Genomic DNA, 23,734 nt, shown 5'->3' with positions numbered 1-23,734 from the left:
GGGATAACATTCAGATGGATAACCTTTTTTTAAATAATGAAGTATTTGCATCAACGTTTTTGGAACAGCACTGAGGTGTATTTTTAATATGTACCCGTTATGCAGCGTAATTAACCAGGTCCCAATTTCACGAAAATACTGAAGTCTAATCTCAACCCCAGTCTCAACTCATTTTACCACATAGCATTAAAGGCTATCAAAAATCAAACATGTTTTACACTTTTTCAAGGCGCATTCTATCAAAGAATATGTTAATGAACGCCTTTAGTCAAGCTTCCAATGGAAATATATTCTACAGCCATAATGTACTTGGGCACAATTCATTGTTTTAGAAAATAACTTAATTATATTCATTGCTCAAGAATTACTTGTCTTTGAAATATTGGAAAAATCTTTACATCAATACATTCTATGAGAAAAAAAATCAAAATGGCCCTTACTTGAACTGGCGATGAATTTGTTTGTTGTGTGTGTTTTTTTTTCATTGTTAAGTAAAATGTAGTTTATTCGCATTTCATACATATAAATCACCATTTGAAAAATTGAACCTGTAAGTTCAGACAATAGTCCCGTATATATTTCTAGATTCATGCTATCGAAAATAGATGTAAAATTTAAACAAAAATTCACAAACGGACTCGGAAATTAATCATTTTACTCATCTATAAAATATTTGCATTATTTTTATGACGACCCTCACAGTTACATTTTCCTGAAACGCGCGCACATCTGTTGCAGAGCTTCGTGTCGTCTGCATAGCTGGAATTCACATTTGTCTACACTGTAGACTACAGTGCAGATATTCCTTCAGCTAGTAGGTCAGTAATTTCACAGACATATAAACCATTTATCATTTAATTGAAAATGTTGTTAAATAAAGCATTGGTTTATCAGGTAATAATATCATTATATAAATAAATGTTATACTGTATAGCTTTATTTCCTGGATACACCATCTGCTCTTGACCGCATAGAACAGGCGCGGTAGAATTTCGACTCAGTTGATCAACTATTTCGAGTTGCAAATGCCTGTAATAATTAGTATGTGTTAGCTTGTTTCATTGCGCAGTTACGTCCCCTAGCAATAATTTTGCCACGAATTCAAATAATTCAATGGCGTGAAACAACTGATTTCCTCTTATTTTTTATGACTTTTATCCATTTCAAAAGTCATAATGTCGCGAAGACAATCAAAAACATCCAAACCACCTGTTAAAGAGTTGGATTTAACGCGTTTGAAATGCGGAATCTGCAAGTGTGAAGGTTAGACGAACTGTTATTGTTAAAAGAATTTCAAATCTTTTAAAAATAGTTTTATTCTTATCATTGTTTCTTTGCCGAATCTGGTAACAATTTTGGCCCGGTCCATTTTCGCTCAGAGACAAAATCGGCCTGGACATTTTCAACCAACTATTTATATTATTTAGAGGTTAATACAAGGCAGAGTTGGGTTGTTGCAGCCCAAGTGTCTCATAAGGGCCCGCCGCCCTATATATAGTCGAGGGATGTTATGAGCTCAAGGGCCAATTATCACAAAACTGCCCTGCTCAACCATGTGTTTACCTCTTTAATACATACGTTTTTCCTTCTATTGTAAATTCTCCTAAAATTTTACCTGCAATCCAGTTGTACATTTTTATCTTCTTTACTAGGCTTGATGATGATGAGTTAACTTTCTCTCAAATTTAACTTAGTTTTTTACAATACTGGTAGGCCAAGTTTGGGAAATCAAGAGTTCCTATTTACTATTTTTTTTCAAGGGTAAACTTACCCCCTGGCCTATAAACCATGGATAGGCAACTCTCGTCTGTGTTAGTGAGATGAGCTCAAACTCACGCGTGCAGCGCGATTTCATTCCGAGATCTTAACATGTGGTCATTTTCGAGACGCCCGACATCGGCCGAATATTAACATGTAGGAAAACATTAATTAAAATATACTCAAATGCGCAGTACTTTCATTTGAGTCGATAATAGTCCAATGGAATCTGATTAAAATCACAGTTATTAATTAAAATTAAATCTATACTGAACAAGGCATAACTGTGAGGTTGATTAAAGGTATCTCTGTTTGAAGACAAACTAGCTTTAAAAGGACGACTATTTCATCTCTAAATAATGATCGATACATCAATTATCCTAATTAAATATTAATTTAATCAGGTACATATTAGGTTCTGATTAATTCTTCGATAATTAGAGAAATACAATAACGACAAACCACAAACATATTACATGCGACATCTCGGTGTTAATTATCAGCACACCACCCTAATAGTCTTCACTGGTTATCGGACACTAGCATATTTTCTGCGTTCGCGTTGGCCTCCCTTACGATTTTTATAATTAATCTGTTCAAGCAGATCAATAAATTGACATTATTCTACAGTTGCCAAATTTAAGACGAAAATTGAATTCACATGTGAATATTCTACGGGCCCCCAAATGATTATCAAAGATAGGCCCAGGTCCATGACCTGTAGACTTCTGAATTTAGCACCAAAAATCTCATATATATATATATATATATGCAAACAACATACTGGTATCAACTAATCCAGACAGCATTTATCTTCATGATGGCACAACAATTTTTTGAAATTTTATTAAAATCTGTTCAAATGAATATTCCATCACTTTGCAAACATTCCATAACTTTGCGAATAAATGTTTACACCATGCTTGCAAAAAATAGCATTGATATGACTTCCACATCTCTTTTCAACTTGTTAACATTGGGTCAAATGATGGACCCACACAATCGCTATTTTATTCAGCGCACGCTGGATACCAGCCGGTTATGTACTTCCTTTACATGTGGAAGTTTGAGTCATTCCTGCAATGCAATTATATTCATCAGTGTAAGGCATGTAAACAAACAGAAGTATCTTTCATGTAATTCTGGTGTGGATGGAAAATCCCGAACTGAGGGCGTTTGCAAAAGCTGGTAAAGAGGCTTGCCGAAGAATCATATTTTTCCATCCGTGCTGGAAACACAAAAAAACATAAGTTGTGGAACTTTTCACCAAAAAGCATACATGTACATCATCGTTTAAATTGCGAAAAATTGTACATGTAAATAGTTTAAATTGGAGCTTTATGAGCATGATTTATTTCCATGGTGAGATGGATTTTCTAGCCACCTGCCTGGAAACACTCGTCCTCTATGAATGAATAATAATTATCAGATGTGCCATTTTTGCACAAAATCATATGTAGATTTCACTCTTGAGTTTGGGAGCTATTTATTGATAGATATATAGATATTCTTTTTTTATTGAAAATGTATGTGTAAGTGTAATTCAGCAATATCTCATATTAAACTTATTTTTGTATTTTCAGCTAATGGACTGGATGCCATATATTCACATCTACTGACTCATAACAAGGGATCAGACTTCACATTTAATAAAGAAACTAAAACCGTCTACCCAAAGCACGCATTTGTCACGAATGAAACTCAAACGGGAATGGAGTTGCTTGCTGATATTGTAAAAATAGCTAGCGCACGGACAGAAAACCAGTCTGAAGATGTCAAAGGCATTGCTAATACTTTAGCTGAAGCTGATGAGTCACCATATGTTGTTGTTGAGGTTGAGCATGGTCAGAATTATGTAGATATTGTGAAGAACATTCAGCAATTTGTTGTGGGGAAAACTCAAGTGGTAAAGAAAGGTCTGAAAAAATCAGTTGAAGATGAGAATGATACTGTTTATACTGAGATAGGCCAAGGACCAGACTATCAGATCCAGATGAATTCCGAGCCTGATCCTAAAAACAAAAAATCTGTAAAGAGTGAGAATGTAAAAAATGAGAGTGACCCAGAAGAAGAAATGCAGGTTTTAGTAGAGGTCAATGCAGAAACGGATTATGAAGATGAAGAAGTGTATGACGAACCATTGTCTGACATGGAAAACATTGAGTATGCTCTTGATGGAACGGAAACCAAGAAAACAGCTAAGAAAAGAAAAGCAACAAGCAATGGTAAAGAGAAAGAGATAAAAAAGATAAAAGAAGAAGGGGTTCAAGCTGATCTTGACTTTGATGAATATTATGATGTCAGTCCATCTCGAGGAAAAGCTAACACCCCTAAAGTGCCGGTAGGAAAAAAGAGAAAAAGTAAAGGTAAAGGTAGTTTTAATATAACAATTGATTTTGCGAAGGGTGAGGTGAGTGCTGAACAATCTCAGTACAGTAAGAAAAAGAAAACCCCAAAAGAAAAGAAACCGAAGGACCCAAATGCTGAGACTGTCATTAAGAATCCTCTTGACTACCACATCGATGTAATTGACTGCCCATACTGTCCGAATAGATACAGTAGCAAGAACAACTTCTATGAGCATATGGAAACGAAGCATGGTGGGCAGTATACAATGATTTGTAAAGGATGTTGCATTCCATTTTTCACTGAAGAGCACCTCATGTATCATGCTGCAGAATGTAAAAGTTCTCGTCCAAAAATTCACACATGCCATTATTGCAATGAGGAAAGCTTGTTTGTGGTGAAAGCCAGGCTTGAACAGCATTTGAAAGAAGCCCACAACAACAGCAAACCGTTTAAGTGCACTGAGTGTCAAGAGGAATTGGTATCTAAGTATGAACAGATAGAGCACTCTGGCAAGCATGATCCCCAAGTTATGATGTGTGAACATTGCCCGAAGCCCATCAAGAAAGTTTACAAGTCTCTGTTGCACCTGGATGGTCATTTCGCTTCAGCACATTGTGTGCCACCAAATATCTGCTACATATGTCAGATCAACCTGAAAAGCTTCTCACTTGTAGAGCATCTAAAAACCCACTTCCAGTTTAATGCAGCGGCATGTCAATACTGCGGAAACGTATACTCCGGCAAATATGCAATTCGCTCACACAACTTGATATGCAGGTCAAGGCCAGACGGCGGAGGAAAGAAAAGGCCTGAAGCAAGTACACTGTACATTTGTGACCAGTGTTCTACCTCGTTTTTAGGTGGCCGAAAATTACGTGAGCACATGAGTCGTGTTCATGGTGTTGGGCAAACTCATCCGTGCAGAGTTTGTAGCAAAGTATTCTTTAGGCTCGATCAGCTTGTACGACATGAAAGGAGGCATACGAACGTTAAACACCATATTTGTACGGATTGCGGAAAACCGTTTTCATCGTTTGAGAGTCTGGAAGAGCATCGTTTATCCCACATGGTTGGCGGTCTGCGATGTGGTAAGTGTGATGCACTGTTCCCTGATAAGCGCAGGAAGGAGGCCCATGAAGCTCACTGTACTGTGTCCTCCCAAGACGAAGATGATGTAGAGGAAGATGAAGAGTCGTTTCTGACCATAACTCCTCACCCCAATACAGTGAGCGTCTCGGATATCAGCTAGAGTGTGACAGTAGCTCCTACATAATTCATTAATCATATATTGAATATGTGTGGATGATTTAAACAAAACGTTTATTAAGAAATTTACTATATTAAACGTAAATATCATGATTGTGTAATGTATGCTTGGGCGAAGTTGAGCGGCATAATGTTTTATGTACAAGTTTTGAACATAATTCTAAAAGATATCATCTGTGGGATTGTCAGTTCAATACATGTACACAATTTTTAAAGTTAACCACATGATTTTAACACCAGAGGCGTGATGTGAGACCTAATACAAAAAATCACTAGATTTCAATTTGGGAAAATTAGGTACACACTAGGATGATTGTTTAGAACTATGTTTAATTTAACAATTTTGTTAATTTCTCGTTGTTAACTTTCAAGTCTTTTCTGCTCTGAAAGTTATATCTAATAATTGTGATCTGCAGTATTTCTAACAAGATTTGAGACAAGGGTTTCAACTGTACATGTTTTGTTTAAATATATAAACATAATATTCAACTAATTCATGTTTCTAAGTTAACATCAATGTCGTTAATCATGTTGTGTAAGTGTTAATGATTGACAGGAAGCATTATGCATACATGTACATGTTATAAGAGCATATATGCTGTTTTGTAGATGATACAAATGAGAAGTTGTAATAATCATTTTTGAGTCAAATGAGTTATAATCCTATGTATGCCATCAGATTTAGTGCACATGTATGTTTAATGACATATTTTGATATAAAAAGAAAGGGACACTTTTTGCTTTTTTGTGTTTTTTATTGTTCTGATTGGCTTAAAATTGCCATTTATGTTTTATGCTTAAAGGTTTGATATGTGGTAGATGCTTGTGAGAATGATATCTTAAGTCTTGTATTAGGTCATCATCTTTAAAAATCATTGGTTTGCAGCTGTCTTATACAATCAGTTAGATTTATTTGAAAACCAAATCATTTTTGTGTTTTTGGTTTTCTTTTTTCATTCATTTAGTCCATATCCTGATTTCAACTATGAAGATATTCATAAGAAATACTTCAGCGCTTTAGTACTTTTCCTTTGGAGATAACTATGTTGCAAAAATGTACTCAGCTGCTGTGTGCATGTAAGTGTGTGTTATTGTGTCAATGGCTCAGAACTTTGTTAAAGTTAACACTGTTGTTAACACCAATGTTGTTAACTTTCAAATCGTTACTGCACTGGATGTTTACTGAATGCCGTACACTAGTAATCTGCTGTATTTCTAACAAAATTTGAGGCAACTGGTTCAACTGTCCTTATTTATTCCTAAATATGTCAGCACATCAGCACATCATCACATAGTTCATGTTTAAAAGTGAACAACGATGTTCTTTTGTTACGTTGTTAACTTGAACAAAGTTCTGAGCAATCGGCATAAGTTGTAATTGCAGTTGGTGGATGAGAAGTTTGCTTTTGTTAAATGTTTTTTACTAATATTGTTGGGAATGATGTTTGAACATTATAATATATGTACTAATTATTCCAGAAATACTTTAAGTGGAGCTTGTAATCTTTTTTTGTAACAAGGACAATTTAATACATCAATTTTATTTTAATCAACAAACATGTTTTAAACTGCCTCTATTTACTTTTTATTGTAACATGATAAAAAAGGAGAGTTAATTATATAAGCACTAAGTTGTTACATCAATCCTTTACATGATAGTACCTAAAAGAATTTTGCTGATATTAATAATGTTGCCTCTACATTGCGTTCAGTATTTGTATTAAAATCTACAGGGGTTCATGAGTTCAGGATTAATCCTAAAATCAGGATTTGGAGGTTTTAACTTGAGATAATTGTGCAGTGGTAAAGATTGGTTTTTGCTAGTATATTTGCATTAAGATCCTTCGATTATGAATGTAACTAACTTTGGAAATAATTTCAACAGGGTTCTAAGCCCCTTGACCATGCTTTGGGCACGAATCCCTCAGACTCAAACAGACCTCTGGCTATTTTTCAGGATTGACAATGGTCATTTGTTAGAACCTCTGATTTCAGTTACTTCTTGTCTGTAATTGTTGACTTATACCTCTGTCTCTGCGATCATTTGGATGTTATATGGTTATGTGACGCCTGCAAAGAATTGTTTACACATTCATTGATTGGCTTAGTCAGCAGCATCACACTTTGTACAGTCAATTACTATTAATGTCTTGTTATAGAGTCTTAAAACTTGGTTTGTACATTGGTTATGGTCAGGAAATGACCTCTTTTGATTTTGGGGTCAAAGGTCATGGTTAGTGACCTTTACTGCTTCTGACAGGTGCTTTATCCATGCTGCAGAATTCAACTGTTGATATATATGTTTAGATTAAAAAGAAATCATTTAATTGTGAAAAAAGGTATTACTGTACATGGAAAATGAAACAAAACAATTAGATGGCTTTCTTCCCTTTAAGTGAAGTATATATCATTTTATATTAGGTGTACATGCTTGTTGAAGTGAAACAAAATGCTTTAATTTTCTTTTGTCTACTTTGATTGTGTGAAAATACATTTTAATGCTAGAATATGTTAATTCTATCTTGAAGCAAGATGGTCCTTTAAGTGTGTATTGTGAAAATTATGTTGACATTAACCATTCGAGAAATTGTATAATTCTCATCATTGTTATGTGTGTGTTGTAAGATACATGACTTCATGACTAGTTTATGAAATGAAATTGTTTGTGTGAGGCATATATATATATATATATACTTTGTACATGAATATTGAAATCTTTATTTAGCTGTTAGTGACTACATGTATTCATATGGTACTTGGTTATTTGTGTTTTCCTTCATGTGTTAAATAATTTGTGTAGAGTTGTTTAAGTTGGCTGTTTCCGATGTAATTCTTGCTGGTCATAGACCCCAACATGAGTAAAGGCATTTTTACGATTTACGTAAGGCCTCAAATTAGAAATAAAAATATAATTTGGCAATTAGTTTGGAAAATATCAAGAAAATTCTCAACCTGTGTTGTATTTTACATTTTACTATTCAAACATTATATTTTTACCAAACATAAAAATGCCTCCTTTTGAGCATGCATTTATGTCAGAGGTAGTGTAATGCTGTATATATGTTTTATATTTTTATGTTCCATATCACATAATAATAGTAATAACACATGTTCTGTGGGGTGTAAACTGTTCCTAATGCTGTTTGTTCACTGTGTTTAAATTGGTTTTTGATTGAAAACATTTGATTCAATGAAATTGTGTGGATGATTAGTATACATGGAATAAAAAATATCTGTTCGAAAGTTTTTTGTTTTACTCTGATATTAAAAACAACAACAACATAGACACACGTGGCAAATGTGCTATACAAATTCAGCTTATAGGGAGTCTTAACTTCCTACTTAATGGAAAGAATAGTGAATGGAATGTAAAAAATACGAAAACAAAAGCTTTTGACGTATACAGGAACATCTCGAAAGGATTCCAACGTTCGTCAATCCCTCATGCATGTTCTTATTTTCCCTGGTAGGAATATATAAGTATATTATATTCCAAGAGTGCAGCCTTTTCTTCTGTGCTGTGGGACCATCCATATTTCATTAATGGCTGTTTCCACAGCATTTTGGTTAAAAAGATACTACTTCGGGTAAATTGCCAACAGGTCAAGCCTTAATGTAGTCATATAGGCACGGGTAGACCCCCAACAAACTCCAATAGAAGAGCATGCTGCATATGTTAAATGACAGACTATTTTTTCTTGGAAAAAAACACATAAAAAGTTGTCTTGGCAATATTAAGTTGACATGAGTTGAAATCTTAATGATTAAGAATTGGCGGAGTGAGCCTAGCAAACGAGTCTATCTTAATCATAGAGATTTTAATTCAAGTAGTCTGACTGACTTAAGATACAACCTCACTGGCTGACACATTGTCAACGCAAAATCTTGCGCAGGGAGTGTGTAACGGAGGAGTGGCAGCTCCCGCGAAAGTTCTTCATGATTATGCCTAGTACTTAATGGGAATTACGGACACTACGGACCATGGACATTACGGACCAGACACTACGGACCAGATTTAGGGACATTACGGACCAGATTTAGGGACATTACGGACCAGATTTAAAAATTTACGGACCAGATTTAGAAACTTACGGACCATGATTTAAACATATTTTTTTTAGTTATTCATTATTATAGTTTTTAATTTGTTAATAAATACTTGAATATGAGTGCTCAGTATGACGTTATATCTTCCATAAAACTGTGAAAAAATCGCGTGAAGTTCGAATAGATCGGCAGTTAAATCAGTTAAAAGCAACAGAAGATATATGTTCCAAAACAGTTTATTTACCAAAATAAATCGAGCACATATAAGAACATACCAGTGTTTACATGAATCCAATCAGTTTATTTACCAAAATAAATCGAGCACATGTAAGAACATATCAGTGTTTACATGAATCACGAATAAACAGCACATGTCCCCAAAGCCACCATTCATATTTAAACAGGCCCATACAGTCTCCCACATGCTTTGAGCAGACTGCTTGTTGTCAACTCATTAGCAGAATATTCCGCCCAAAGCTTCATGAGCCGGCCTTGTGTCAATGTTGTAGCCTTTCGTTGGTAGCGGCACAGTTTCCTTTCCTTCACCAACTTGCACATGATTGGAATTTCCTGTGCCTCTTTGTACAGGAGTTCAACAAGCAGGTAGAAAGGCAAGTTTCCCTTTTTTGCCCGTCGATTGAGCCTCGCGTGCCAACCCTCGACATCGTTGTTGGTACGGATAGAGTGGCCGAAGACGGACCACGAAGCGATTGGCCACATCTCATTCTGTATCCACGTGCTGCTGACATACTGAAGAAAGGAGACCATTCTTTCGTCGTTGGCGTCCATCTTTTCCTCGATCTTTCTGAAGGCTGCTGGGATGTCGCCCGCTGGCAGTAGAGGTAGCGCGAAGACCTTACGCATTAGCCGATACACGGCGTCCCTCGTACTGTAGGCAGTCTGAAATAGCACCAAAATAAAAAAGATATTATCATTTTTATTTCTATTATTGTAGTAGTAAAAGTAGTGGTATCATCATTTAAAGCCAAATGGATATATTATTTATCAACGCATCTTTTATATATATTACCTGCAGTCCACACTCTTGGGCCTTTCTCCATAGGGCCTGGCCGAAGTGGAAGGCACATCCCCGAATGTCGGTATCGTTGAACACGCTTCTAAGTCCCTGCCAGATTCCGGCCTCAAAGTCAGTCACAAACGTCTGGACCTGGGTTGATGGCTACCCTCAAGAACACTGTCTGTTGTTGGCAGTCGCATGATGTGGTCGGGTGTCCTTGGGACGTCGCTGTGGTTGATCGTCTCGTCCTATAATGTTAAAATGTTTTAAACACAAGCTATTGGTTCATCAGTTTGAACCATTTCTGAAACTAAAATTTGTCGAAATTTGAAATCTATGTTAGTTATATGTTTACCAAATTCATCATCCAATCTCATAAGAAAACTGTAACATACCTGGACTTCCATAGTCTCTTCTGGTCGAGTTTCATCCTTACACGTGATGCACGTGAACTCTAACTCGGTCCCATCCACGTTCGCAGCATCATACTGGGCAATGGATATACCGGTACCACAGCGTAGATGTTGCCAACGTTCACATATGTCGCATTCCACGGCGCGGTGGTTTGCATAAACACCTCTAGAACAGTGGATACAACGAGCGCAAGGCATACTTATAGATCTTATCAGATTTATGGCAGAGGAAATTGTGAGTATGTAAACCTCAACTCTTGCTTTATATTAAATAAACGATGTGTGTTTGTTGCAATTCTTGCAAACTGATTTTTAAAACTGGCAATTTCTGTTGCCTTAATTAGTTATAATTGTACCCGTAATTATCGGCGGTATATTACAAAAGAAACAAACATTACACTGACAACCTTTAATTGGCAATCATAAAAGTGTGAAAACCCATTGTAACGGCGCACTTTCAATTAAATCAGATGAAACGGAAAACAAACAAATATGACTATTCAAAGTTTATTTCAGAAAGCAATCGATCACATATGAAAACATTAATATTCACATTTACAATTATAAGATAAACACATATTACGTTCATTATTATTCGAATTATTATTATACTTTATTAAAAATACATTGATGTTTAACATTGGAATTTCATGGGATTTTTCAGTTACATTAAAGATAATTGTCATACTGAGCACTAATATTCAAGTATTTATTAACAAATTTCAGACCAATGAGTGAATGATTCAAAAAAACAAATGTTTAAAAACAATATAAATCATGGTCCGTAAATTTCTAAATCTGGTCCGTAATGTCCCTAAATCTGGTCCGTAATGTCCCTAAATCTGGTCCGTAGTGTCTGGTTCGTAATGTCCATGGTCCGTAGTGTCCGTGACCCCTTAATGGTTGCCTATCTGCGATATCATTGGCTGTAAATGTAGGATGTGTTCTAATACTGGTTTCCTTGAAACGGACGGAAGTGTTATTAGCAACAGCTTTATTGTCCCTGTGTTTTATTAATACATGTATTTACGAAAAAAGATGTATTAGGCCTTTTGAACACTTCTTAAACCCCACCTGGCATGGACTAAATCTCTCGTCAATACTATGTTTATATCCAAACCCTTTAAAGGGCTCACTGATTCGAATTTGTACTTTGTTAGATTTTGTGATCTGTATTTATGCACCAGTCAATTGTAACCACGGCTCCCCCAGGTCCGGGGAATAGCGGGGACTTTGACTTTCGGGCAAGCCAAGCCCGGCTAAAATCCCCGCCCTGCGGGGACGAGCAGATGGTAAACTCCCCAGCAAATGCCCCGCACCACAGCGACCCGAAGTAAGGCCCATTCACCGCTATATGTAAAGCGAAGACAAAACCACCTAAAAGGTAAAAACACGGTCCATTTCCCCGGCTATCTCCAGTATACTCCCGGACCTGTGGGGGGGGGGGGCGTGGTTACAATTGACTTGTGCATTACAGTGTGTGTATACCACGTGATAATTTGCGTCATAAATGCTACTTCGGAAGGCAATATTTTGATTTGAAAAAAAAGAACAAAAAAACTTTAAACAAAGATAACTTCACTATTTCTCGCCATCTTAAATGCAACATAGCGCAGTCTACGGCGCTTACGGAGCCCTGCCTTCGGTCTTTTACCAGAGTTTGATTGAGAGTCAAGTTTCTTAAAACACATCGACAAACCTTTCCCTATACGACCGTCTGACGGAGCACTGTCAAAACATTACTGCCCTTTGTTTCATTTAAAATGGAGTTGTAAAAGAAAAGTTATCTTTGATTTAAGTCTTCATTTTAAGCAAAATGTTGCCTTCCTACGTAGCATATATGACGAAATTTATCACGTGGTACACACACACTGATTTATAGATACCTTACAGCCTGGTTGAATACCAAATTTGTTCTATATATTACACATGTAATTTGTATTAAATATATTTACCTCTTTTCACATCCTGTATACATGTGCTGAGTGTATAATAAAACTGTAAACTGTAATACTTACCTTTTGCCATACATGCGGAACAAATCGTCAAAAGCACAAAATATATTCATATGAATATTATGTTACACCATATCACATTGATGTTTGTTTTCAAAATGTTCAGGAATATTTTTATTTGATTACATCAAAGTTGTAGGTATTGTGTTAAACAGGCCGGGAGGTTTGTCCGAATAACTTAATTGGGTCAAATATGTTCAACGTCCGAGCAGTAAGTCCTGGCTGTTATGTTATGAAGAACGACTGCATGTGTTCTAACTATTTATTATTGATACATATGATATTGGTGAGGATGGTACAGCTCTGACTGCTAGAGATAAACTGACCGCCTGTGTTGGCTGGCCGGCCTTATCATACAAGGTGAACTATAAATAGCGGGAGGAATTAATTCATTGCCGTATAATGTTACATCTCCCTTCTTTACAAACAAAAGATATTATCAATAGATATATATGTGATTTGATATCAAATTATTTATATTTATTTATAGAGGAAAAGAGAAAGAGTTATTCAATGTTAGGGTTATAATAGCAGGATTTGAATTTCATCGGACATTTATTAAAGGTTGTCAGACTAATTTAAACATCAAACAACTAATTTAGATAAGTGATTCAATCAGCTTACAAGCGAAATGAACATCACATGGATTCAATTACTTTTGGTTTTACGGCCCTTCCTGCCCTGGTCACGTACAGATTGTGATTGATACATGGAGAGGAAGTACTGCCAATTAGAGGGCTTTCCGAATCTTTGATGTCAGTCTGGGTAGGTGTTTGACCTAAAGGCATTTCCTGTATTTCTGGCTCTGCAAATTGACCATGGCAGGGCTCATTGGTCTTTAATAGATCCCGCCTATTTCGTGTGTACATAGACCCATCTGGGCACTGAACAGTGTATGATCTTTCATTTAACTTGTCAACTACAGTGGCTGGTCTCCAAGTTTTATTTAATTGTTGGATCATTGTATTTTCTCCATATGTTAAGGGCTCTAGTGACCTTGCTTGTCTGTCATAATATTTCTTCCCCTTCTGTTTGCTATCTTGAATACCCTGCCTGACTAAATTAGGAGATATCACCTTAGCGTCCTTAGCCTTTGTAAGGAGTTTCTTACAAACTGACACATATTTCTCAGCTAGACCGTTTGATTGACTGTGATAGGGACTAATTGTCTGGTGATTGAAATCCCATTCTTTTGCAAAATCAGCGAACTCCTGAGAGATATAACAGGGACCACCATCAGATATAACCTTCTCACTAATTTGCCATGGATAATCAGGAATCTCAAGGGGAATTAATGGCTCTTTTGGGTTTGAGTTTCTGTGTTTTAAACAGGTGTTGCATTTTAACACGAGATTGGTAATATCAGCCGATATTCCTGGCCAAAACATAACATCCAGGGCCCTTCTGAGACATTTCTCAACTCCCATGTGACCTGTGTGAATGAGTTCAAGCATCTGAGACTGCATTGATTTGGGGATGATTATTTTATTTCCTTTCATGACTAACCCATCAATAGAAGTTAACTCATCACGGAAATTCCAGAAGGGCAATATCTGGGACGGACACATTTTTCTAGAGGTTGGCCAACCTTGAAGTATAGTCTGTTTCAACAATACTAAAGTCTCATCTTGACTTGTTTTGTCCTTCAATTCATTCAATTTTCTGTCAGATACAGGTAAATGAGACATAACCATGTGTACCTGCATGTCCATGCCTTGTGACAATTCAGGGAACGTTTCATTTAGAAAGTTCCTGCTCAGTGTGTCTGCAACTGGTACTTGTTTGGATGGATAATGTTTGATGTCAAGATCATATTTCTGTAGCTGTAGTAGCATACGCTGCAATCGTGCAGGAGCTGTGTTTATTGATTTTTTGAAAATAGAAACTAACGGCAAATGATCAGTTTGCACGTTGACTTTGTGACCATAAACAAAATGGTGGAACCGCTTGCAGCCGAACAAAATAGCAAACATTTCCTTCTCAATTTGTGCGTAATTGACCTCAGTTTGTGTGAGGGATTTTGATGCATATGCAAGTGGCTTCCCGTCTTGCATTATTGTTGCTCCGAGACCAAACTTGGAGGCATCAACTTGCAATGTTAATGGCTTGCTTTTGTCATAATAGGATAAAACCTGATTCGGGTCTGTGATGATTTGTTTCATTTTGTCAAATGCATCACTTTGTGCAGTTTCCCAACAGAATTCAACTTCTTTAGACAGTAATTGTCTCAGAGGGGCTGTTACATCTGCCAAGTTTGGGGCAAATCTAGACAGATAGTTTACCATACCTAATATGGATTCAAGTTCTGATTTATTTTTGGGTGGCTTCATTTTCTGTATAGCCTCTGTCTTTGAGGTTGATTTTTTCAAACCATCTGATGTGAGAAGGTGACCAAAGTAGTCTACTTCTGATACCCCGACCTCGAGTTTGGTTTCGTTAATACGAATTCCTTCATCATGAGACCTCTTTAGGACTGCTCTAAGATTGGAGTCATGTTCCTCTCTAGATGACCCATACACTAGTATGTCATCCACGATGACAGCTATGCCACTTAGACCTTCGAGACAAGCATCAATCTTTTGCACAAAAAGATCACCGCTTGACTTCAGACCAAAGGGAACTCGGACATATCGGTACCTTCCATATAAGGTGTTAAAACATGTAAGGAACGATGACTCTCTCTCAAGTTTCAATGCCCAATAACCACTCCTAGCATCAAGCTTTGTGAAGTACTTTGCGCCTGAAAGCTGAGGCAATATATCATCCAGAGTTCTTAAAGGGTAATGTGGACGTTGAATGGCCTTATTCAAGTCACGCGGATCCAGACATATACGAATTTTGCCATTGGCTTTTTCGGCAACGACCATTGAACTAACCCAGTCAGTGGGTTCATTGACCTTTTCGATGACACCTAATGACTCCATGCGGAGTAACTCATCCTTGACCTTTTCTTGTAATGCTATAGGGACCTTTCTTGGGGGATGCACCACAGGCTGGACAGTGGGATCAATGTGAATCTTACATTCACCGGCTAGCAGACCAATGCCATCAAACACTTCCTTGTATTCCTTTAATACCATGTCTTTAGTGAGGGGGTTGACCTGGGAATCTGACATAACTGTGTATGTGAGATTTATGAGTTCAAAGTCAAGGGATGATTGGAGACTTAGCAAAGGACTTGAATGTGTGTCAACTACATGAAAGTAAACATCCTTTGTTTGGCCAGTTCCAGGATGATTACACCTCAAAGTAATGCATCCCTTTACATTTAACGTGCTTCCGTCATAGGCTGAAAGCTTTGAATGTGAGGCTTCTAGAACTGACTTTATGCCTATGTCTCTAAAGGTTTTGTATGGCAATATATTGACTTGGCTACCAGTATCAATCTTGAACTGTACGGACAAATTGGAAGGACCTACCTTGAACTCTGCAAATACCTGCCCATTCCTAACAGTGGACTCCACATTGTCAATCACTAAATCCTTGAAATCATGAGTACAAGAATTGTTATTGTCAATAACTTCATTTACACTTCTACACACTGATGCAAAATGGTTCCATTTTTGACATTTGTGACATTGTTTTCCCTTTGCGGGACACTGGTGTTGTTGTTGGTGTTTCCGCCCACAATTTTGGCAAGTCCGGGTAACGTCTTCTCCCAAAGTGCCGCGCTGTTGTCTTCTCTGCTCCCACTGGCCTGAGGAATTGTGACCAGGCTGGCCTGGGGTGTTATGACCAGTAACCCTTCTTGAACGAACCACATTAACAACGGCTGCTCCTTGCGATGGTGCCTGCATTTCGCGCAGTTGTGCTTGAGCATATTCAAAGCTTTGACATATTTGAATAGCCTTGCTCAAGGTCAAATTTTCTCCCATATTAATGAGTTTTTCTCGGATTTTTTGTGATACTATTCCAAACACAATCCTATCCCTGATCATGTCTTCACTGTCCTTATAATTGCAATCCTTCACCATTACTCTCAATTTGGTCAAGAATTCTTCGAAAGAAAGTTCTCCCTGTGTCATATTGTTGAAACGATATCGTGCAAAAACGGGGTTGATTGTCGGCTGTAGGTGTTTTGTAATCGCTTCACAAATTGCTGACAAATGTTCTCTGTCGGACGCTGACAGTTCTAGTGTTTTGTACAGGTCCCGACCCTTTTCACCCATCCAAAGTTGCAAATAGGTGATGTGTACATCCTCATCCTTCCCTTTAAGTGGACCCTTAAAAATAAGCTCACAGTGCTCTGTGAACTTCTTCCAAGCTTCCGGAAGATTTGAGCTATTCCAATCCATGCACGGTGTTGGAACACCACTTAACTCCATTCTCACAGTGAACAGTTTATTAGACGCTTAATCTATTAATTAACGATCCAATGTTAAAATAATCCACATTTAATACTATATGAGCGATGAGTTCTTTTCTGACACCATGTTATGTTATGAAGAACGACTGCATGTGTTCTAACTATTTATTATTGATACATATGATATTGGTGAGGATGGTACAGCTCTGACTGCTAGAGATAAACTGACCGCCTGTGTTGGCTGGTGCCGGCCTTATCATACAAGGTGAACTATAAATAGCGGGAGGAATTAATTCATTGCCGTATAATGTTACACTGGCCAAGTCTTTTTCCCGGGGCAGATTTACAGACGATAATCTGAGAGTTAAGTTATCGACGTCTAAACAAAAACACCATCAGACCAAAAGAAAATGAGCAAATTATAGAATTGTCTGGTTCCCAGCATACTCTGCAGAACAAGAGTACGACAATGAAATGGTAAGGCAGGTAACCAGCCTAAGTTTAGAAGAACATACATAATGCAAACCATAGACATCATACTTTAGGATTTTTTACTTGACCAAAAAAGAGTATATGTTTCGTATACATGTATTTACTCTTTCTTAAAATCATAAAAACAGAACTTTGTCAGTAAATTTGCTGTATGCGAAACTTTGAATAATACTCAATTCTCCTTGGTCCTCAACTAAGCGCATATAATAAAATTGGAACCTGAAACTGAAGTCTGGAGCATCGATCATGAGGTGAAATAAATTGAAATGGTGGACCATTACATCCACAAAACACATATGCAAAATAGAAATTGGTGAAGGACTAGGCCAATCCGAAAAACAATACAAAATAGTTCTCAGGTTCATGTAAAATAGCTAAAACGACACCTTATACAGTCTATTCCTAAATTTCATTCATTTTTTCTTCAATGTTTATTGAAAAAGAAAACAAAAAAGGATTCATTTTTGCCGATTGTTTAAGGTTTATATCATAGTTTAACATCTGTTTCAAATACCACACTGACTTTGAAAAGTGACCATTTAGAAAAGCTTCCAATGTATGTTTGATGTTTCTACAACAGAGCACTCCACACATCACAGATAATATATTTATAACTTATACCGTTCGCCGCCCATGGCACCTGCATACTGGGGGTGGGGTAGCTCAACGTAACGCCACACAAGGGTATACTCGAAGCGAGCGCACCCAGGGCCGGGTTCCGGATTCAGACGATTGCGACAAATTATGTTGTCTAAATCCCGATCCTCAGAGTTGTTCGGGTGATCAAAATGCCAGCAGTGTCGGTAATGTACGCTCTAGCATGGACCTCCGTGACTCCAGGTATCATTAAAGATTTAGGGTTGAAAGACGTCTACCTGCTAACAACATGTTGTCAGATGTTGTATATTACATGTTATATTGGCTCTTAAAGGGACTGCACACCAGATGATAAAATTGCAAGAAAAAGAAAATTGTCAAAAATTGATATCAATCTGTACAACGCATTGGATCTTACTTACTGGTGTATCACATTGTTTATGACCCATACATCGTTCGCAATGTTTGTGCAATTTTCCAATTCAAAATTTACTGCCGAGGGTTTGTCTGCCACGTAAAATTCCAGTTAGTTTAAAAGTAGCGTCGGTATATTTAATTGTACACATCACGTGACCTTCACATGCTAAATATACACACTCCATGGCTCCCCGGAAGAACGGACATTGCAATTATGCGAAACAACGTAGACACAGAGCCCTGAAATTGATCGATGGAATCTTTAAAAAAAAGTTAACTCTACTGAAAATGACAGCAAGTTGTTAAAACGCTTGATGACAGTTTGGTTTGTGAAACGATCACATGACGTGTAATGTCTTCGGAAAAACATTCCACGCCCCTTTTAAAGCTGGAGAACCATTATTAAATGCGCTATTTTTAAACGTATAAACTCATGAGTGTTGAGTTTATTCTTTTAACCATGTAAAGTGATATATTTTCGACCTCATTCTAACTCGCATTGACAATTATAGGGTTGTTTTGAGAAAATATTGTATTTGCCGGTTTGGGGGGCCATCTGGATTAGTCCCTAAAAAATATTGGTTAATGTTATTGGTTCGAAACCTGCGGCGTGCATGAACTTATTCTTCAAATTCTTATCTAATCCAAGCAACCATGAAAATTGTGATTACCGATAAAACATCTGATCACCGTTAGGTAAATCTATGAATTAACCCAAATGTTTTAGATAATATCTTTTTTTAAATGTTTTGTTAAAACCCCTGAAAGTTTAGGCCGTGAAAAACTGTATAAAAATGGTTGAATGTAACCCATTTGTGCACTTTCCACAATGCGATTAACATTGACGCACACATTTTGGCGCAAGATTCAATGTTTTGAAAACATTTCCAAGTTCTTCTGGTAAGTTGTGTGTTTTTATCAGATCGCAAAGTTGTCATAGAGAAATAGAATTCTAGAGTTCACAATTTGGCCGCCCCGTAAATTGCATGAGATTTTTTACTTGGCTAGTTATAAAAATCATGTTTGTTCCCTCCCACGGCCAGGCAGTCTGTGAATTTGGTCCCGATATGGTTTAAATGTGGGAATGGGGGTTTGTTCATTACCTTAGTCAAATCAAGTTCTGAACGATAAATCTGCTAGTGTAATATTTCATGCACTTTTGTTCTTGTTTATTTTACGTTGATGAATTTTTTTTTACACTATATTTTGCTTGATTCCAAATAAGTGAACGTTGACAGATTTTTGTATGATTGTTGATATGGCCAATCATTCACGTACAAATTGTTTTGTACCAAAAGTGGGTAGTAGGGATTCCAGGTTGAAGCATATTTTGTCTATAAAATATCATATATCAAATATTACCAGATAATGTTATTTTATATTAGTTTCGTACACAAAAAATAAATATCCAACAAATTTTTATGAGTGTGATGTGTTTTTCTTCATTTCATACTGTCAAAACATAACGATATATACATAAAGGGCACCTGCAAGGCTGCAGTTCACAGTTTTACAACAAGTGTAACACTTCGGCAATGGCTGAGTTGTTACGATTATCAACCATAAAATACATCTCTAAATACAATTTCAATATTTTGCAAAATCCCTCTGTTTTTGCACAAACTCGTTAAGACGTTAGGGATTGGAAGAATCCCGTATAACACGTCTATTATTTTAGACTATGTATGATCCAACATGCAGAATCACTAATTATTTATTTCATATTTATATAATTGTCGCGTGTACAATTTATAGTTGGGTAAAATGTTGTTAAAAAAGCAATTTTGTTCCCTACAGGACAATATGATTTATTGCAGTTTGCGAGTGATGTAAACAGTGCTTAAAATGGTAAACCGAAGGGACAAACTGCTTGAAACAGTTGACAATGGCAACTTATCTGACCTCATCAGTTTTGTTGCTCAGGTATGGATCATTTCATACTCATTTATATATATATATATATGCCACTCTATGTGTTGTGTAGGTTTTAGAACATTCATTATTTTAAGGTATGAATTGCGGGGTTGATGTCATTATCGGGGTATGAACGCAATTGGGTTGGTCAATGTGTGTGGACTTTGACCAACCCAATTGCGTTCATATCCCCGATAATGACATCAACCCCCCAATTCATTCCTTATATTTACACCAATAGTTCATTATTTCTTTCAAGAATTGCTAAAAAAATACTTCATTTCATTTAAGAAAACCTTTCAGTAATCCGTTCTTACCCATTCTGTGACTAGAACGACCCGACTATAACCGGAAACATTTTTTTTCAAATGACATCACAATAACGCGGGAAAAGATCAACCACTTGAAATCACTTTAAAACGTAAAATTGAAACACTTCTGGTACCAATATATTTAAAATATAATAAACTAACACTTTTAAAAATGTTGATCTATATTTAACAGGACCTGCAGACACAATACAACCAATAACAAGATCAATAGCTTTCATGTATATTGTTATGCAATGAATTATGATCCGAAGATGTTGCGTTCATCGATTGATGAACGCAATTGCCGAAAGGCAGTTCATTTAAGGAATGGAAGTTGAGGTGTAAATATAAAATTGTTAAACAGACACAAAAAAACTGGTATAAGACATTGTCAAAATAAATAAATTTGTGAACCATTTGTTGCCAAATAACATTCTGTCACAGTCAGAACTTTCTCTGAAATATTGCTGAAACTCTGATACAGTGTAAGTACCTTTTATGATATTATAAGGATTCAATAACATCTCATTGAACATAATAAATGAATCATCCAACCCAAGCAATTAAAAATAAGAAACATATAAGGCCACACCAAATTAATAACTTGTTCATCGGATTTCCCGCACCTATTTCTTCAGAAAAGCAAAAAAAAAAATCTTATTTTTTGATCACTTGCGCCCACACCATTTTAAAAAAATAGTTTTTTTTATGAGCGCTAATTTGTTTAGTAGAATGTAGCCTTTTCCCTTATAACCGTGTTTTTCGATCGTAACAATTATCAAACCAGCGGCTAGTCTCAATCATGCAGCCGCTCTAATTAGAGTCAATGAAAGATATAGACCCGGATACAAGCGTCTAGATGATCGAGACTAAATTGGCAACATGAAAACATTTATTTCACTTCCTGATTCTTGAAAATTACATGAACAAATGACAATTCTACCACCATTTAAAATTTGATTAAATTTTGGACAAATGTGTTTGTTTTAATTTGGCTTCCACTTAAAGTAAACGTATATATATACTGGGCAAGAAGTGCTGAATTTCATCGTGAATGACAGTGATTATCCAAAGTTTGAATTTGGTTCGGACATGATTGACGGGAATTCTGATGACCGTTACCTTGAAAAGACAGTTTCCTATCGGTCATCTATACCTACTACACCGGTCCAGGTAAAAACTTCAGGTGTGTATTTTAACTTCTTTGTTGTTAGCAAATCTGATGTATTTTTGGTATTATTTGTAGCCTTCAAAAATATACATTTAATGATTTATACATGTTTGTTTTTATTTTGCTACAGATCAGAGTATAGTGTTTATTTAATTCATATGCAATGCATGTACATTAATAGAAAAATAAAGTTTGGCCAAGAAACTAGCACCACTTTTCTTGTGTTATCAACAAACTGTTTCAGTAATGCATACTACATTATACTACAATGAACATTTATGTATAATATTGCTTATTAATATTTCAGATTCCTCCGATGCAGCGGATCATGAAATTCCTGTCCCCATGAGGCAACGAGGGCGTGTTCATGTTGGAGGCTTTGGTTGCCGATGAGTCAATGTTCGTGGACAGTAGGATGACGCTAAAATTTAACCTAACTGACATATGTGCTTCATGCAATCCCATGAGTTTTACCATTCACAAAAAACATCAAACAAGCCGGATTGTGTATATTTTGTCAAAAAGGATGGAAAAAAATGGTGTCAGACTGTGTGATTGGGTATTAATCACACTTTGTGTTGCGAATAATGTTTATAGATTTTTTAGATGTTCATGTGTATATTTAAACTATATATGGAAATCATTCAAGTGTTAAATATTTATGCTGATTGGTTTTTAGACTATCTGCGCATGCGCGCAGGTAGTCTTAAGACCACAAACTCCAAAGAACTACTTCTATTCATGTCGTTTTAACCCATTTTTTGTCTCAATGCGCTCTATGTTTAGCAGAATGACGTAGAAACCATACAAATGGATTGGTCGTGTTGCAGTCCGAGTATGAGTTTTTGCTTGTTCAGCTATTTCCGCTCTGTGATTATGTATCCCGGCATTTTATTTTTAGCAGAATATAACTATTTTTAGATCGTTATATTTATTAGATTAATGAGGGTCAAGATAATGGAGGCTCTGGTAGGAAGATAACAGTATTGATATTCACTCTAGTTTAGCCCATGATGTTTCAGAAATTATTACCGACCGCAAGTGTCCCATCGCCTGCAGGATTTGTTATTTAAACCTGACATGACCCTGGAGCATGCTTATTTGTAATGGTGATTTTTTATTAGACTTTTATGAGATAAGAAACAAATATAATTATTGTCTTAGTGTTAAAATAGTTGTATCTCAGGTTTCGCGTTGCTAATGCTTCAAATACTATACATTGTAATTAACCTGCTACAAATAACAAGATACTATTCATTCTATGATTTTAGGCGTTTATATTTCCAATGAGAAGTTTTCATTTTCGCTAAAAGCTTCGTTCCGGTGTATTCTTGGCATAGTTTTTGACATTAGGCTTTCAATTTATATAAGCACACATGCCCTGATACGACAGTAAGTCATGCATACGTTTGGTGAAGCAAAGTAGTTCGGATTAAACCTGTTTAACATCCAAAGAGTACGAAGCATTCATAACAGCACTAGTACTGTTTCTAAAAAAGGTACTTACATTAAACATAAATAAGGCCAAATAAAAAAATAGGTCTGTTTCTGGTTACCCGACCGACCCTATTTTTTCCCACCGACCCTAACCTATTTTTCCCTGAAAAAAATGTGATTTGGGTACGAAAAGCATTTGTTACGAAATGTATGTACGTAAAGT

General features: G+C 36.4%; 3 protein-coding genes across 4 annotated transcripts in view; 2 read left to right on the top strand and 1 right to left on the bottom strand.

Moving 5' to 3' along the window:
• Positions 1–1,098: 1,098 nt before the first annotated feature.
• LOC128235162 (zinc finger protein 189-like) lies at positions 1,099–8,616 on the top strand. Its single transcript, XM_052949904.1, has 2 exons — positions 1,099–1,263; positions 3,342–8,616. Exons 1-2 carry the CDS (start codon positions 1,176–1,178, stop codon positions 5,354–5,356), a joined length of 2,103 nt encoding a protein of 700 aa, XP_052805864.1. The 5' UTR covers positions 1,099–1,175; the 3' UTR covers positions 5,357–8,616.
• A 1,200-nt stretch (positions 8,617–9,816) lies between these two features.
• LOC128235962 (uncharacterized) lies at positions 9,817–12,883 on the bottom strand. Its single transcript, XM_052950747.1, has 4 exons — positions 12,870–12,883; positions 10,834–11,017; positions 10,451–10,588; positions 9,817–10,320 (listed from the first exon to the last, which is right to left on the bottom strand). The coding sequence occupies exons 1-4, from the start codon at positions 12,881–12,883 to the stop codon at positions 9,817–9,819; spliced, it is 840 nt and encodes a 279-aa protein (XP_052806707.1).
• A 6,640-nt stretch (positions 12,884–19,523) lies between these two features.
• Positions 19,524–23,734, top strand: part of LOC128233647 (condensin-2 complex subunit G2-like) — a 33,617-nt gene continuing 29,406 nt past the window's right edge. The window contains exons 1-2 of one of the 2 annotated variants that reach the window (XM_052947428.1): positions 19,524–19,578; positions 20,496–20,601. In XM_052947428.1, coding sequence (XP_052803388.1) covers positions 20,524–20,601 — 78 coding nt within the window. In that variant the 5' untranslated portion in view covers positions 19,524–19,578; positions 20,496–20,523. Of the gene's footprint in view, positions 19,579–20,475; positions 20,602–23,734 lie in introns of both variants that reach the window. The other variant, XM_052947429.1, reaches the window with a different exon arrangement.

The sequence above is a fragment of the Mya arenaria genome, chromosome 5 (genome assembly GCF_026914265.1).
Source record: "Mya arenaria isolate MELC-2E11 chromosome 5, ASM2691426v1".
Taxonomy (NCBI): Eukaryota; Metazoa; Mollusca; class Bivalvia; order Myida; family Myidae; genus Mya; species Mya arenaria.
The sequence above is the reverse complement of the archived record's forward strand: the minus strand, read 5'-3'. Positions and strand labels throughout refer to the sequence as shown.

What these genes read in the sequence shown, in the direction of transcription:
- LOC128235162 (XM_052949904.1), top strand. Translation starts at nt 1,176, where the DNA reads ATGTCGCGAAGACAATCAAAAACATCCAAACCACCTGTTAAAGAGTTG. An exon ending in CGGAATCTGCAAGTGTGAAG is followed by an intron (nt 1,264 to 3,341) that starts GTTAGACGAACT and finishes TTGTATTTTCAG; the next exon opens with CTAATGGACTGGATGCCATA.
- LOC128235962 (XM_052950747.1), bottom strand. An exon ending in AAGAGACTATGGAAGTCCAG is followed by an intron (nt 10,589 to 10,833) that starts GTATGTTACAGT and finishes CCATCAACCCAG; the next exon opens with GTCCAGACGTTTGTGACTGA. An exon ending in CCCAAGAGTGTGGACTGCAG is followed by an intron (nt 10,321 to 10,450) that starts GTAATATATATA and finishes GTGCTATTTCAG; the next exon opens with ACTGCCTACAGTACGAGGGA.